Source organism: Acipenser ruthenus, chromosome 56 (assembly GCF_902713425.1).
Source record: "Acipenser ruthenus chromosome 56, fAciRut3.2 maternal haplotype, whole genome shotgun sequence".
Classification (NCBI taxonomy): domain Eukaryota; kingdom Metazoa; phylum Chordata; class Actinopteri; order Acipenseriformes; family Acipenseridae; genus Acipenser; species Acipenser ruthenus.
Window position 1 is genome coordinate 4225073 of NC_081244.1, and position 17500 is coordinate 4242572.

Below are 17500 nucleotides of genomic sequence, written 5' to 3' on the forward strand. Positions count from 1 at the left end.
TGATAAAAAGGTAAGGCGACAGTAACCTGTAAATGATCATTGAGGCCCCACTCACCTGAGTGAGCCCCAGATCGAGGGGCTGCTGTCTGTGTCCTGGGCCCTCTTTCCTCTCCACCCTTATCTGCTGTCTGCTCCTGCTTTCTCAATGCAGAGTAGACCTGCCCCCAGCACAGGACTAAAGCACAGAGCAACACCACTTGCATCCTCAACCCGAGATAGAACAAACTGGACAGATCCTGAATTCAGACTGTATTGAGGGGTCCAGACTGTGAACTGCCTGCTTCTACAGCATATACAGGGGAGAGGGAGAGAGGAAAGCAGAGGGAGAGCGGGGGAGCCCTTTCAACAAAGCATCTCATTGATTCAGTGTGGAAGTCACCACACAGTCTCTACTGATTCACTCAACAGGGAGGACTGCACTACTGGGCTGGGCTTCGAGAACATGTGCAACATGATGTGAAATGGGATTTCATTGAAATGAATGCAAATCATTGAAATATCTGTTGAAAAATCTGTTGAAAAATGCTTTCTTTTTCTAATGAAATATGTTATGTTAATGACATCTATAATATGAATTATGGATTTAGGAATATTTAGCTTTTCATTGCCGTGGTATAATCTTTGAAGGGGTGTAACATCAAAAATTCTCAGTGAATACAATTAAATTGTCACTGTAACACTGAGAAAGACTTCTAGAGGCACGTTTATTATTGAATATAATGAGTTTCTTTTATTATTATTATTTTATTTCTTAGCAGACGCCCTTATCCAGGGCGACTTACAATTGTTACAAGATATCACATTATACATTATTTCACATTATACAGATATCACATTATTTTTTTACATACAATTACCCATTTATACAGTTGGGTTTTTATTGGAGCAATCTAGGTAAAGTACCTTGCTCAAGGGTACAACAGCAGTGTCCCCCACTGGGGATTGAACCCACAACCCTCTGGTCAAGAGTCCAGAGCCCTAACCACTACTCCACACTTTTAGTATTTCTATTTAAGATAGACAAATAAAATAAAAATGCATTATGCTTTTGCAAAAACTAATAATAAATAAAATCAAATCAAATTATAACTTTGCATTAATTTTTACTAATAAAAATAACAAAAAGTTACAGCTTTTGTAAAACACAATCATTTTTCAGAAAAATGTAAAGTGAAAAGCCAGTCCACCCAATAAGATTGAATGATGAAAAATGATGATTTCTGATGATGAGACGAGAAACACTAATAATTTTGCAGTACAATAAATAATCCAGATTTAACAGATTATTAATAATACAGTATCATGATAATCCATTATTGTCCCAAACCTCCCGACTTGCGATTCATTATCGGAGAAAGTCAAATAAAGAAAAAGGATCCTGACACAGCGCGCGTGTGGAGAGCTGGTTTGGAATGGGTTCATGTCAGTGTGTGTTTAGTCCCAGCTAGAGGGGGCTGCAGTGATGAAAGGCTGCTTTGTACTCCCTCTACACAGGCCAGACTGAGAAACACTGCCTGAGATTCAGCTCCGAAACCTGGAAGAACTTGAAAGAGCCTCCCTTACAAAAACACACCTAGTCTAACACTGTAACTGAACTGTAGTTAAAGATGAAAAACTGAAATAATAATGTTTTAATAAGTCAAGTTTAAAACCTTTTACCAGGGGGATGCCAAAGCAGTAAACTTTGTGAGATCAGAACAGATCTCAATGCAAGCAGAAGTAGTGAAAGGATTGACTCTGCTGCTGCTCAGTGTATCTTTGTGAGATCACAGCAGACTGTACAAAAGACTGGCAGGTTTGTTAGCATGACAGCACATGGTTTCAATAAAAAGAAATGAGATTTTAAATCTGTTACAGGCAGAACTCTCGCCTGGGGAGGTTATTTTTATATTTATTGTGTAATGGGTTGTATTTGTAGTTCTGTTCTTTTGGTAAACCACATTGAAACCTTCCTGACATCTTTGAAAACTTGAATATAAAATATATTTTGTATCCATGAAAGAATATCTTGATGAATATTTTGAAAGGAATGATGAAATATATGGGAACATATATTGAATACATAACATATATAGGAAAAGGAATACAGTCGTTGCAACATATTTGATAAATATTTGAGTGATCTGTAATGTACTGCAATGTATCTCACTTTCACATCCTTGGCGCAGATTTATTGCCTCACAAACAGCTTTGTTTCTGTTTATTTCCTGTTAACACAGAAGGGGCTGTGCGGGAGAATGAAAGGGCCTTCTGTTCACAGAACCGCTTTGAACGAGGCTGCAGCCACATTAAACCCTAACGAGAGGCTGCAGCCACATTTAACCCTAACGAACACAAGCTTTCCTGCTTCAAATGGGACCAACGGTTGTGATGAAGCATACAGTATACAAACTGTACAGAAGCAATGATTCAGACAGTGCCCCTGGGTTTCTGACATCTTTCCAGTGCACTGCGCTGCCTGTGAAACAGATGTCAGGTTTTTGTCTCTTGTTTGTTCAGCTGTTGACAGAGTGAGACCCCTCTGTCTGCTGGGACTGTGTGCTGAGTTTCTTTCTCTGTTTCTTCAGGGAGATTGAACTGACTGGACTGTCAGTTCTTATCAGTAATAGCACTATGATGCTTTAGAATAATATATAGGACTACAGACAGTACAACTCAGGGAAACTGCTGTATAATATATTAAACTATGGAACCTGAAACAGATGAAGGCACTAGAGCCCAAATGTTTGTTTGCTTGACTCAGTTTCTTCTAGTTTCAGTAACACTGATGAAGGTACTAAAGCTGAAACGCTTGTTAAATAACAGTACTGATTGAGCATTTTGAAGGCTGATATAAAGGGGAGGCCTTCGCTGGTGATGAAACAAAAAAAGCAAACAGTTTCGCTGATGCGCTGAGTTCAGTGTTTAACTTGGCCAGGGCTGGAGCTCCCTTTCCGGGTGAAAGAATGGAATCAAAACAAACAGTCTGGGACTCTGGGAGGATTCTCAAAAAACAGGAAATGAAGACTAAAGACCTGGGGCTGCGTTGAGATAAACAGCACGACTCCTGAAAGAGTTTCAATGGATCTGACTCTCAGACAGGCTGCACAGCACAGAGGCAATAGAACTGAAGAGTTATAATGGATGTCATGGTTTCACTGTCACTAACCACAATTAAAATAATAGGAATACACATCAGCCCTGATATTTAAAGTGCAACCAAAATATTCCAGTAAATCTTACCAAATATATATTGCCATCATTCTGCAGGTCCTCTATGAGATTCCATTTTTTAAAATTTATTTTGAGCTTCAGTGAAGAATATTTATCAAACACCCCTTGCTGATACCTTACTGCTGTACTTCCAGTCACATGAAGGAGCTAACATTGAAAACACGTCACGCAGGAAACACCTTTCAATGAAATACACGTTTACGCTCCTCTTTCATACAGGAAACTTGTGGTGGTGTCATATATTAGATAGACTGACTGGAATGATTGTGTTTGGTGTATGTTAGCTTGTTCCTGTCCTGCTGATGTAGGTGGAGACATGATTCTGAGAGCTCTATCGAGGTCACACAGGGGGCATGATTCTGAGAGCTCCATCGAGGTCACACAGGGGGCATGATTCTGAGAGCTCTATCGAGGTCACACAGGGGGCATGATTCTGAGAGCTCCATCGAGGTCACACAGGGGGCATGATTCTGAGAGCTCTATCGAGGTCACACAGGGGGCATGATTCTGAGAGCTCTGTCGAGGTCACACAGGGGGCATGATTCTGAGAGCTCTATCGAGGTCACACAGGGGGCATGATTCTGAGAGCTCTATCGAGGTCACACAGTGGGCATGATTCTGAGAGCTCTGTCGAGGTCACACAGGGGGCATGATTCTGAGAGCTCTGTCGAGGTCACACAGGGGGTATGATTCTGAGAGCTCTATCGAGGTCACACAGGGGGCATGATTCTGAGAGCTCTGTCGAGGTCACACAGGGGGCTTTATACTGTTTAAGAAGTCCTCAGATGTGTCTGAAACAGAAGATGATGCAAAGTTAAATTGAACTAGAAGTTTAGACCTGTAGGACGTTTCTTACCTTCTATGCTGTTTGATATTCGTGATTCCCTGCTGTTTCCACTCTCTCAAAAATGATCACATCAGAATGTTCAGAGCTCAAGCTCTAGATTGCCCTCTGCTGGCCTAGAATGTGAACTGCAAGAAAAATACACTGGTGATGTCACTAGCTGAAAAGCTTGTCTGCTTGACTCAGTTTCTCTTAGATTTTCTCTCGCTAAGTTGTCCCCAGCTGGACAAATAAATATATACACGTCATATGTAACACATACTTGTAACCAGGCATCTATTGAAACTTAGGCTTCTATTTTTACTTTTTTTTCTCTCCTTATCTTTTATGTTTGCAGTTAATCTGAGCGGCTCTCCTATAAATAATTCTGTTCTAATAAATGTGATCCTTAGCAGAGACAAATGGTTTAAATAACTCTCTGCATCAAAGGGATAGTTAGTCAATGTAATAATATAGCAGTGTGTGTGTGCGTGTTTTTGTGTGTGTGTCTGTGTGCTTCTTAGTGTCTGTGTGAGTGTGTCTGTGTGTGTGTGCCTGTGTGCGTGCTTTTGTGTGTGTGTGTCTGTGTGTGTGTGTCTGTGTGCGTGTGTGTCTGTGTGTGTGTCTGTGTGCGTGTTTTTGTGTGTGTGTCTGTGTGTTTCTTAGTGTCTGTGTGAGTGTGCCTGTGTGCGTGTGTGTGTGCCTGTGTGCGTGTTTTTGTGTGTGTGTCTGTGTGCTTCTTAGTGTCTGTGTGAGGTAAGAATAGCTATTGTCCTTCTCAGCAGCTGTTAGTTTGTATTTATAGAGAAAGGGAGGGGGTTAAAGTCAAGGACAGGAGATTGGAATACCAGCACCAGCACAGACAGACAGGCAAACAGACACTTACTGAAGTCAACCTGTCCACTCAAAGTGGATCTGTTTCTTCACATTCTTAGTCACTGTGCATATAATTTGACAGATGTTTACTGTAAAATTACCAGTTTTTACTAAACCTCAGTAATTAAGTGCGTAATTGGTGCTATAGACCAAAATTCTGCCCAAAACTCAAGCATATGAAAATATTGATTAACACCAGGAATATTCATGACTATTAAAATCAGCAGATACATTTAGTTGGATAAAAATATTTTTTGTGTAAAATGTTTCTGTTTAACACGCTTAAGTACTGATACAGGTTACCTTCCCCTGCTTTACTGAATCATGAGGTGGTGTTTATACTGAATCGTGAGGTGGTGTTTATACTGAATCATGAGGTGGTGTTTATACTGAATCGTGAGGTGGTGTTTATACTGAATCGTGAGGTGGTGTTTATACTGAATCGTGAGGTGGTGTTTATACTGAATCGTGAGGTGGTGTTTATACTGAATCGTGAGGTGGTGTTTATACTGAATCGTGAGGTGGTGTTGATACTGAATCATGAGGTGGTGTTTATACTGAATCGTGAGGTGGTGTTTATACTGAATCGTGAGGTGGTGTTTATACTGAATCGTGAGGTGGTGTTTATACTGAATCGTGAGGTGGTGTTTATACTGAATCGTGAGGTGGTGTTTATACTGAATCGTGAGGTGGTGTTTATACTGAATCGTGAGGTGATGTTTATACTGAATCGTGAGGTGGTGTTTATACTGAATCGTGAGGTGGTGTTTATACTGAATCGTGAGGTGGTGTTTATACTGAATCGTGAGGTGGTGTTTATACTGAATCGTGAGGTGGTGTTTATACTGAATCGTGAGGTGGTGTTTATACTGAATCGTGAGGTGGTGTTTATACTGAATCGTGAGGTGGTGTTTATACTGAATCGTGAGGTGGTGTTTATACTGAATCGTGAGGTGGTGTTTATACTGAATCATGAGGTGGTGTTTATACTGAATCGTGAGGTGGTGTTTATACTGAATCGTGAGGTGGTGTTTATACTGAATCGTGAGGTGGTGTTTATACTGAATCATGAGGTGGTGTTTATACTGAATCGTGAGGTGGTGTTTATACTGAATCGTGAGGTGGTGTTTATACAGAATCATGAGGTGGTGTTTATACTGAATCGTGAGGTGGTGTTTATACTGAATCGTGAGGTGGTGTTTATACTGAATCGTGAGGTGGTGTTTATACTGAATCGTGAGGTGGTGTTTATACTGAATCGTGAGGTGGTGTTTATACTGAATCATGAGGTGGTGTTTATACTGAATCGTGAGGTGGTGTTTATACTGAATCGTGAGGTCGTGTTTATACTGAATCATGAGGTGGTGTTTATACTGAATCGTGAGGTGATGTTTATACTGAATCGTGAGGTGGTGTTTATACTGAGGCGGCAAGGTTTTACTGTCATTGATTTTGATCATTGATTTGGTAACTCTTTGATCAAACTGAAAACGGTAACATGATACCTGGTCACTGGTGCCTTCATAAGTGTATTGAATGTGTTTCCTGTGTGTTTGAGAGTGTCTGCTGCACAGGGCACTCCGTAGAAGGTACAGTAGAAGCCCAGCTGCAGGTCTGTGTTGAGAAGTGTCTCTGTGAGAGAGATGAGAGGAGACAGCTGGCACAAGAATGCAGCCTTCAACAGGAGAGAAACAAAAAACTCTCTCTCTCTCTCTCTCTCTCTCTCTCTCTCTCTCTCCTCTCATAAAGCCCCATCCCAGGTGTCTTACTTGCCTTTGAGTCCCTGTGTCTCTCTGAGTCTCTCTGAGTCTCTGTTGTTCTCTCTCTCTCTCTGAAGTTACTTCACTGCAGTCATGGATGATGTGTATAAAGCAGCGGTGAGTCACAATCGAAGAGTGAAATTACTAACACGTTCATAATAAGAATAATAATGATAATAATAATTGCACTACTACAATTAACAATTATAATCATCATCATTTCATTTTTACATAGCGGAGAACAGCTTGTCCGATTATGATGAAACTTGCTAAAGACATTCTTTAGCACAAGCTATTGAGAGTATCGGATTCTGGAGGTGTGTGGAGGCTGTCTGTCTGTCTGACACACTTACATTTTAGTAAAGAGAATTGCTACTTCAAAATGTGTTGAAGATAGAACAAGCTATCTATCTATGTGTGTGTATATATGTATCTATATGACAGCCTATGTGCCACTCAGGCTTTACATATTTCTAGAAAACTGCTCATCCAGTTGTGCTAATACTTGCTAAGAACTGTTAGAATCTGGGGTGTGTTTTTTAATAAGATCACAGCGATACCAACTACAGTATATTCATTACTACTGGGAAGCAGATTGGAAGATAAAATAGGTTTAGTTTACAAAACCAAATAGCTAGAATAGAAAAGACATTAGATCTGCATTTTCAACATTTGTTCTCAATAGCCAGCAATGCAAGTTTGACTGAACAGCCCACCTGCTGCTGTGGACTCAGGGACACCTGTGCATTGTGCGCTGATCCGACCCTCGCTCTCAGACGAGCCTTTTAAGAGCTGGCATTACGGCATGTGTCATTTCCAATTTTAAACAATCGTCCGGGAATAGATGAGTGACTGCCACAAATCTATCAGACGCTGTACTGCACATTCCAGGGCAGTCACACAGGGCACTACAATGGTGCTGTGTGTCAAGTTTGGGCAGCTACAATGGGATGAGGCTGGTAAAATGAGACTACAGGATACTAAATGAACTTTGATGGTAGTCAGACACACAGTGGCACTACAATGGTTTAGTTTTATGCTGAGGGGCAATGGTAGTACATTGCCCCTCATTGGACCACAGTATGCTAACTATTCTCTAAATGGACTTCAATGGCAAAGAAAGGCAGGGGCTTAGTAGTTTTAGCTGTACGTGTTGCTACAACTGTTTAAATAATGTACCTGTGATTTTTCTTTTTATTGTTAACATCCTGACAACTTTTTAAAATTTAAAATTATAAGTGTAAAACGTTGTCAGGATGTTAACAATGAAAAGAAAAATGACAGGTACATTATTTAAACAGTTTTAGCTATAAGTGGGGACTGGTAACGCTAGAATTTTCGGAACCCTGCTATAAGCTTTAATCCCTTCTCAAATAATGTAGTCTCATACCTACTGGTCCATTGTTAGTATGAACTTGGCCTTGAGGAGGCATACCCCATTCCCTTTTCAGCTGCCTCCTTCAATCACCCCTCCCTTACCCCCCTCCCCTAACCCTCCACCTTACTCTCCCCCTCACCCCCTCCCTCTTCCTGTCCTTCCCCCTCTACCAGCCCTCCCACTCCCCTAACCCTCCCCCTCTCTCTCTCCCTCTCTACCTCCCCCTTACCCTCCCCTCCACCTCTCCCTCTCACTCTCCCGGTCCTTCCCCCTCTCCCTCCCCCTCTCCCTCTCCCTGCCCCCTCTCCCTCTCCCTCAACCCCCCTCTCCCAGTACCAGCACTCCTTTAAAGAAGGCCAATGATGTTAATAAAGCTAATAAAAGGTAAGAGAATGGGTTTAAAGCAATTAAGTATTTCTAATCTGTACTGAACTGTAACTCACTGGCTTGACTGTTTCATCAGTACCTTCCTTCTCGCCCTTCAGGTTGAGAACTTGACTGAAGAGCAGAAGAATGGTGAGTTTAATATCATCCAAACTGCAAAGACTAAAAACAGCAGCATTTCAGAGCTAGCAGAAAAAAATAAAAACTCTTTTGTACGCCTAACCTCTCCTCCCCTTTCCCCCTTCCCCCACTCTCTCCTCTCCTCTCCCCTCCTCCTCTCTCACCTCTCCCCTCTCACGCCTCTCTCTCCCCTCTCCTCAGAGTTCAAGGCTGCGTTCGATATCTTTATCCAGGATGCAGAGGATGGGTGTATCAGTACCAAGGAGCTGGGGAAGGTGATGAGGATGCTGGGACAGAACCCCACACCAGAAGAGCTGACAGAGATGATAGACGAGGTGGACGAGGATGGTGAGTCTCCACCCCACCACAGGGGGGCGCTGTCCACAAGCAAATACAACTAGAGCTTTAAACACTCTTATATTGTGACGTCCACAAAAGGTAGAGCAAACAAGGTGTGAATGAATAATTACATCACCCTCGCATCATTGACGGCATTTGACTCAGAGAGAGAGATTTCATTATCAGTCTAACCTTCTACTGAGCTTCCTTGCTGACAATAGCAGTGTGGCGGGCTGGTGGGGTTAATTACTGCTTAACGAGATGTAATGAGTCTGATGTGTTTGTTTAATTACAGGGAAGCTCGCTCAGGGGTAGAAGGTGAGACTAATAGTCATGTTAGTCTAAACCAGGGCTGGCCAAAGTGGCCTTCCACTCCGGGTCTTTGTTCCAACCCTGTTTTAAATTGTTTATTTGAACCAATTAAACCTCCATGCAAACCCCAGACTAGTTCATTATCTCATGTCACCTGTTAAACCTGGAGTGGAATAACCCTCCTGGACTGTGATTGGACACCCCTGGTCTAAACCTTTAGTCTCACATTGATGATGCACAAAGTGTGGCTCTGACTGAAGCATCTTGTACTGGTCTTCAGTAGATATTGCTCTGAACCTTGCTGAGCTCAAACTGTTTCAAAACAAGTTTCAAGGATGTGATGAACAAATGAAAATACGAATTGGAAACCAAATCCCATGATACCTAGATGAGAATGATTTTGCACAACCTGTTAATTGATCTTTGTTCTGCTCCAGGCAGTGGCACGGTGGATTTCGATGAGTTCCTTGTCATGATGGTGAGGTGTATGAAGTGTTGTGATGTGTGTTGTGTGTTGACTCCTCTCTGTTCTACTCCAGGCAGTGGCACGGTGGATTTCGATGAGTTCCTTGTCATGATGGTGAGGTGTATGAAGGAGGAGAGTAAAGGCAAATCAGAGGAGGAGCTGGCTGAACTCTTCAGAATGTTCGACAAGTAAGGACTACAATCCCTGCCAGGTCAAACCCAGGTCAAATCCAGTTCAAACCCAGTTCAAACCAATGTCAAACGTACCACTAAATTGAATGAACATTTGGTGTGTATCTGTCTCATGTAGACCTGTATGAGTATGAACAGTGTGTGTGTGTGTGTGTGTGTGTCTGACTGTGGGTCTTGTGTGTGTGTGTGTGTGTCAGCGTGTGTCTCTCTGTGTGTGTCTCTGTGTGTGTTTGCCTGTGTGTGTATCGGTGTGTGTGTTTTTGTATGTTGTGTGTCTGTGTGTGTGTGTGTCTCTGTGTGTCTCTGTGTGTGTCTGTGTGTGTATCTGTGCATGTGTGTGTCTGTGTATGTCTCTGTGTCAGTGTGTGTGTCTGTTTCTGTGTGTCTGTGTATCAGTGTGACTGTGTATCAGTGTGTCTGTGTATTAGTGTGTCAGTGTATCAGTGTGCCAGTGTATCAGTGTGTCTGTGTGTCAGTGTGTCTGTGTATTAGTGTATCAGAGTGTCAGTGTGTCTGTGTATTAGTATGTCAGTGTGTCTGTGTATTAGTGTGTCAGTGTGTCTGTGTATTAGTGTATCAGCGTATCAGTGTGTCTGTGTATCAGTGTGTCAGTGTGTCTGTAATCTGCTCTTCATCCCTCTCTCTCACTGTGTTTCAGGAACTGCGATGGCTACATCGACCTGGAGGAGCTGAAGATGATGCTGGAGGAGACGGGAGAGACCATCACTGAGGACGACATCGAGGAGCTGATGAGAGATGGAGACAAGAACAACGACGGCAAGATTGACTACGATGGTACAGCAGGGGGAGGGGAGAGGAGAGAGAGAGGGAGGGGATAGGAGTGGAGATAGAGGGAGGGAGGGATGGGGAGAGAGATGAAGGGATGGGGAGATAGAGGGAGGGAGAGGGGAGGAGAGAGAGAGGGAGGGATGGGGAGATGGAGGGAGAGGGGAGGAGAGAGAGATGGAGGGATAGGGAGATAGGAGGGAGAGGGGAGGAGAGAGAGAGGGAGGGATGGGTAGAGAGAGGGAGGGATGGGGAGATAGAGGGAGGGAGAGGGGAGGAGAGAGAGATGGAGGGATAGGGAGATAGGAGGGAGGGAGAGGGGAGGAGAAAGAGAGGGAGGGATGGGGAGAGAGAGGGAGGGAGGGGGAGGAGAGAGGGAGGGATGGGGAGATAGAGGGAGGGGGAGGGGAGGAGAGAGAGAAGGGGAGAGGGGAGGAGAGAGAGAGGGAAAGTGGAGAAGGAGAGGGGGAGAGGGAGGGGGAGTACAGTTTGTAATGACTCTTGATTTTTTATTACTTCACTGGTATTGCAATATGTCACACATTGGGCACACATTATGGTCCTGCAGTAATACTAAAAGAAACTTGCATTCAACTACAAACATTTCACATGTTATACATGTAGCTCGTGACACTAGTTGAACGCCCAAAACCAAGACCAAAGGAAGTAATCTTGGACAAAAAAATGCTGCACTGCACAGACAGTTTCCATCTCCTTTTAAATTAACATTGTACATCCGACTAAAAACAGAAAGGTTCAATTTAATGACAACATTTTCACCTACACAGTTATAAAATGAATAAAGTCTGGTTTTCTTGTTGTAAATGCACATGTATTTTTCCAAGCTTGCACAGAGACTGAGGATCATGTAAGCTGCTGAGAGGATCTTGCAATGCTAAAGGTGTTAACACACGTTCCTAACAGGGGCCATTCATGCTTTTGAGAGCACCAGTACTCAATAGTTCAATTTCTGTACTTGGTAAAAGTTCGGGGGGCGGCACTGAGGATCTCTCTTGGCTGATCAAGTTTGGCCCCCTTTGCTTCTGGGTGATCGAGAATACAAGGGAAAGAGATGAATAATCTTATTCAGAGCAAGAGGATGGTGGTGGCCTCTGTAAGAAATATATACTTAATACAAAACACAGTATTTTACTTAAACAACAATAACAGAATCATTGTTATATTATGTGAACGTATACACACCCTCTATTTCATTTTTTTTTTCATGGTTCCAGTCAAACTGCGCAACAGGTGCTTCATAATGCAACTTTCTTTCCATCCAGAGATTTTCCACTCTGCCTAACCCATTCTGATGCAACCCCTTATAACTCAGTGCCTTAAAGGGATAGTCCTGCATTTGGCCGATATAAAACTACTCCCTTATTACCACCCGGTTGCATAGTTATTCCCATTATTTTTTATTTCCATTTGGCTGCTGCTCGCTGGTGGGAGAGCCGTCTCCCTGTACGCTAGTAGTTTCCATAACAGCGGATTATACTTCCATTCATTTTTCTTGATCTCATTAACATGCATTAGTTCCCCTTATCAAGCTGTTGAGACAGAAAGTGATGTATGTGACCTGCGACAATTAAGCTTTTTTTAACGAGGAATGGGTTCATTAACAAGCACATCGATTCAATTTCAAAGCACTAACGGATTGATTTTATTAACAAATTTCATTTGAAAATCACTTGCTACTAAAGCTCTCGTTACTATACCAAGAGATCAATACAATAGCCTAACAATGTGTTTTTTGAAAACCCTGCCCATAGTCTCTTCACATGATCAGCTGAACCAGCAATCAGCTTTTTCTGTGTTGGTAAACTTATTTTAAAACTGCTATAAATAAAAAAATGTAATGTATATTAATGGATTGCAACTGTCTATCTGAAACCTCTAGCTTCACAATCACGTGACGTGTGATTAGTCGGCTTCCCTTTTCTGAGGTCCACTGTCACTTTAATATTCAACTAGTCAATCATTCTCTGCTTCCCCTGTTTTCTAGTTATGGAAGAACATCCACTCATTGCGGTCTTAAGGACAAACACAGCACTGAGACCACTGGGCTACAGTCACACTCTCACTTCCTAACCGTGAACTTGCTTTCTTTCAGAATTCCTGGAGTTCATGAAGGGAGTGGAATAAATCTTCAGAAATATAAAATAATAAATCAGAACCTGCAAGCAACGCAGCCCCCCTCCCCCTGAATCGATCACCACCACATAGTAATACTGGTATTTATTGTATAATTTCTACCCCTGTATTTATTGTGTAATCTCTACCCCTGTATTTATTGTGTAATCTCTACCCCTGTATTTATTGTGCCAGTTTAATCAAGCTATGCTGTATTTTCAATAAAAGAAAATGGAAAAGCAGAATCTGTGTAGTAAACTGGTGTTCATGTCTCTCAGACCCCATACCGCACTCTCCAGCCTGTATCTCTCTCCCTCTCTCCAGCACTGAATCTCTCTCCCTCTCTCCCTCTCTACAGCACTGTATCTCTCTCTTTCTCTGTCTCTCTCCCTCTCTCCAGCACTGAATCTCTCTCACTCCCTCTCCTCACTCCCTCTCTCTTCCTCTCTGCAGCACTGAATTTCTCTCGCTCTCTCTCCAGCACTGTATCTCTCTCCCTCCCTATCTTTCTCCCTCTCTCCAGTACTGAATCTCTCTCGCTCCTTCTCTCTTTCTCCCTCTCAATTCAATTCAATTCAATTCAATTCAATTCAATTAAATAAGCTTTATTGGCATGACAAGAATGAACAGGTTTTGCCAAAGCAATTACAATGTATGAAACACACAAACAACAAACAAACAGATAAAATGAACAGACATATTTTCAGTGCAGATTGTTTTTTGTCTAATTCACGGGCCCCCCAAGCTAAGGAATTCAGGACAGACTGTCTCCCCAGTACTTAATTGCGTTTCTATGGTGACCAAGGGCCTATTTCTTTCCAAACTATGATGTTACACATTTAATTTCTAAACTCCCTTTTACATTTCCAGGTGCTAGACAATTATAGCAAAGTTGAACCTTTTAACTACTTGTATGGTCATAGAATACTATTCATATACCATAGTTTACCATTTTTATTTTAATATATATATTTACCATACCTCTCTGGGCTTTACAATGCATATCTGTGATTTCACTGTTTCTTTATTACACTTTGATGTGCTTTCACAATGGGAAACTTTCATAACTTCTTTGCTCCCAGTCCCAGTACCTTTGAGATGTGTAATGTGCATGGTTCATGTTGCAGATTATGAATCTGCTTAATGTTTAACATTATTACTGATCTTCATTTTATTATGCTAAGAATCCTTGACGTTGATTAGCAGTTCTGAGAACTCAGAAAAGTCCACTTCTCTGTGCCACAGCTTTCACTTCCAAGATCTGCACTGCCCTGTACATTCCAGAGATGCTTGTGTGGCGAGTGTCAGAGTCTCTGTAGGTTCTGCTCAGCTGTGAAGGGAATGTCCACAGTGACCCTCATATTCCTGGGTGTTACAGTGACTTCAAAGCTGACCTCCTGCCTCTCTGATTCGGACAGGGCGGTACCTTGGCTGCACTGAGTCAAGCTGACCAACCCTGATGACAGGGACCAGGGCTGGATTGGGTGTCTGATATCTCACAACCTGTGTCCTGGGAAAGAAAGCTGAGACTGGACCATCTTTGATATGGGCTGATCCTCCTCATTGACAATATTGCACGACCATATCTCCTTTTCCGGGTTCTGTGTCAGTTTCATCTCTCCTAATCTGTAACTGACGTCAGACATCTCCTGGGAATAAAGTGTGTTGACGATGCTCAGGACTTCATATAAAAGTATATAAAAACATATTATAAATACCTTTGTCAGTATAACAGGGATGGAAATATACTTCCTATTGCATTGCAGTTTCACCCATTCCAGGTTTTAATACAAGCGTAATTAACCATAGTGTGTATAGTTAATGAGCTCAGGTGTGTCTTATTAAACTCATAGTAAAACCAAGAATGGATGAAACTGCTATGCAATGGGAGCCTCATTTCCATCCTTGTACAATATAGTAAAAGTTTTTGTCAGATAAATATATTGTTTTTCAACATATTCACTTTCTAATATATTTTTCCAAATGTAATTGGCAAAAGATATACACTAAACATATTCTTGAATATAATTTTAATATCATTGTGGAAAACCAAATCATTCCAATTTACTAAAACACGTATGTATACTATGTATATTTAAGTATACAGTAGCTTTCTGAATAATTTTCCTGTGTCACTGTATCTAGTCAAAAGCCGCTCACTTTGAAAAAAAAACAAGGACTTACCTTTAGAGAAAGACACACTAAATGAGTTCTCCAGTAACTCTGATCACATTCTCTGCTGCTGATCTTTAGAACGGTAAAGCAATTATTATTTATTTCTTAGCAGATGCCCTTATCCAGGTCAACTTACAATTGTTACAAGATATCACATTATTTTTACATACAATTACATTATTTTTTTTACATACAATTACCTATTTATACAGTTGGGTTTTTACTGGAGCAATCTAGGTAAAGTACCTTGCTCAAGGGTACAGCAGCAGTGTCCCCCACCTGGGATTGAACCCACGACGCTCCGGTCAAGAGTCCAGAGCCCTAACCACTACTCCACACTGCTGATCAGGGATATCACCCCAGATTCTAGTGGGAGCACAGGCGATGGGCATCTGTCCCTCAACCGGAGCTAGCTTTGGAGAAGATTAGCTGGCTCTGTGTTTTGTCCTCCAAGTTTTGGAGGGAGTATGTACGTGATGAGATAAAGAGAAGTGGTTCAGCCCAAAAAGAACCGAACTATCTGGTTCTCACCTCAAGATGTTTTCTATTGCGTGATCCAGTCTCTAAGAGCTCCTTGAGCAGTTGGCTAAGATCTTACAAAGTACAGTTCCAAAACATCCCCCCCTGTTACATCGTGGCCCCATTACCATTAGCCCAAATTCTTATAACATTGTATGTGCTTCTGAATAAGCTATAATTACTTAAGTAATAATATTCAGATGCACAGATATTTTGTGCTTCTATACGGCACATTTGTATACAATTACTAAGTATGCCGATTTTTCTAAAAATTACTAAAGATCTCAGTGCTGCTGTAACTGCTGCACAGCAACGTAAGGCCAAGCATAGAAAACTGAAACAAACAAAACCATATTTTATTTTTGCAGAAATCTTCTATAAATGTGTTGTTCGAAATGGAGCGTGTCTCGACATGTTAGACGTGCAACACATGGAACAGGTTTACCAAGAAAGAGAAACACAGACTGGAGAGAAAGCAGAGTTTTATTGAGGAGTCTTTAGAGAAGCATTTTTTCTTTTATTTAAGCCAAAACAAGAGATTTCCAGTAGCTACTATATAATTAATATTTAATCTTTACAAGAAAACATTTCTGCCTTTACTTATACATACTAGTAAAAGTTTAAAGTTTAAAATACAATAAAAAACAACAACAAAATACAGAATTAAACACAATTTTAACAGCAAAATTGATAATATAAATTAAAAGTAAGCAACAACTCCATTTAAAAAACACAAATGCAGTGAACAAGTTTAAAATAATAATAGATTGATACATAAAATCAGGATTCAAAAGCTAGTCTAAAAAATGAGTTTTTAACCTTGACTTAAAAACATTAAGTGACTCTGCTTCTCTGATGTCGGATGGCAATCTATTCCACAGTCTTGGCGTATTATTGCTAAAAGCTCTTTCATCCTCTCTCTTGGTCTTAATCTTTGGAACAAGCAAAAGACCGAAGTCAGCTGACCTTACAGCACGGACAGGTGCATGTGGGCACAGGAGCTCTTTCAGATAGTCAGGAGCCAGACCATGGAGCTCCTTGCAAGTCAGCAGCAAGACCTTAAAATCTATTCTAAAACGTACTGGAAGCCAGTGAAGTGCAGCCAACACTGGAGTTATGGGCTGTCTTTTCTTTGTTCTACTTAGCACCCAGGCAGCTGCATTTTGAACAAGTTGCAAATGGAATAAGACATGATTTGGTAGCCCAGATAACAGAGCATTGCAGTAATCCAGTCTAGATGAAACAAATGCATGAATTAGCTTCTCAGCATCAGGCAATGATAAAAAAAATACCTAATCTTGGCAATGTTACGTAAATGATAGAAGGACACTTTAGTGGTATTGCAGATATGATTCTCAAAACATAACTCAGAATTAATTACAAATCCCAGGTTAATGGCCTTGGAATTTATATTTGAATTATATTTACCTAAATTTGTTTTTATAGAATTACCAACTCCAATTTCTGCTGAGAACCTAACATCAAGACTCCAGTCTTACCTGAATTTAACTGCAAAAAAATGTTGGGACATCCAGCTTTCCACCTTGGACAGACATGCAATTAGTGTGGAGACAACCGATATATATCCCCAGGTTTCACAGATGTATAGTTGTTGAAAATGACTCCCTGGGATCCTTCAAGGAGCTGCTTGATGAGATTCTGGGATCAATAAGCTACTAACAACCAAACGAGCAAGATGGGCCAAATTGCCTCCTTTTGTTTGTCAACTTTCTTATGTTCTTATGCATCTATGATATGATATATGATTTCCAATACTTGAGAGTAGGTGTTAAAACCTCATGCTGATACTGGACTCTCGCCACGATAAGCAGCAACTAAGATGCAGCTTATTTAACTGTAAACTAATGTGATCCATCTTCATTTCCTTCCGTATGATGATGTAGATATCCTTCTGTCTGGTGTTGATGGCTGAAGTGTCATGCTGGCTCCAGGGATCAGCTTATTGCCTCCCTAGCGCATGAGCACACACAACGGCTGCGATGCTGGCTCCAGGGATCAACCACA

The 17500-nt window shown here is 41.4% G+C and overlaps 3 protein-coding genes across 4 annotated transcripts in view; 1 reads left to right on the forward strand and 2 right to left on the reverse strand.

The window, feature by feature from the left end:
- The window catches only part of LOC117404380 (extracellular matrix protein 2-like), an 18288-nt gene extending 17924 nt beyond the window's left edge, over window positions 1-364 (reverse strand). The window contains exon 1 of the mRNA XM_034007239.3: window positions 56-364. Coding sequence (XP_033863130.3) covers window positions 56-203 — 148 coding nt within the window. The 5' untranslated portion in view covers window positions 204-364. The remainder of the gene's footprint in view (window positions 1-55) is intronic.
- Window positions 365-6657: 6293 nt separating this feature from the next.
- Window positions 6658-13026, forward strand: LOC117404355 (troponin C, slow skeletal and cardiac muscles). Its single transcript, XM_034007208.3, has 6 exons — window positions 6658-6789; window positions 8536-8566; window positions 8756-8902; window positions 9745-9859; window positions 10521-10657; window positions 12762-13026. The coding sequence occupies exons 1-6, from the start codon at window positions 6766-6768 to the stop codon at window positions 12791-12793; spliced, it is 486 nt and encodes a 161-aa protein (XP_033863099.3). The 5' UTR covers window positions 6658-6765; the 3' UTR covers window positions 12794-13026.
- A 2914-nt stretch (window positions 13027-15940) lies between these two features.
- LOC117404300 (deleted in malignant brain tumors 1 protein-like) overlaps window positions 15941-17500 on the reverse strand; it is a 23387-nt gene continuing 21827 nt past the window's right edge. The window contains exons 7-8 of one of the 2 annotated variants that reach the window (XR_009320294.1): window positions 16975-17500; window positions 15941-16708 (exon numbers count right to left, since the gene is read on the reverse strand). The exon at window positions 16975-17500 is cut by the window's right edge and continues 434 nt beyond it. The gene's annotated coding sequence lies outside the window, so the exon portion shown is untranslated. The other variant, XM_034007139.3, reaches the window with a different exon arrangement.

Coding starts and splice junctions, on each gene's coding strand:
- LOC117404355 (XM_034007208.3), top strand. CDS start 6,766: ATGGATGATGTGTATAAAGCAGCG. Junction 6,790..8,535: donor ATGATGTGTATAAAGCAGCG/GTGAGTCACAAT, acceptor CTCGCCCTTCAG/GTTGAGAACTTGACTGAAGA. Junction 8,567..8,755: donor GACTGAAGAGCAGAAGAATG/GTGAGTTTAATA, acceptor CCCTCTCCTCAG/AGTTCAAGGCTGCGTTCGAT.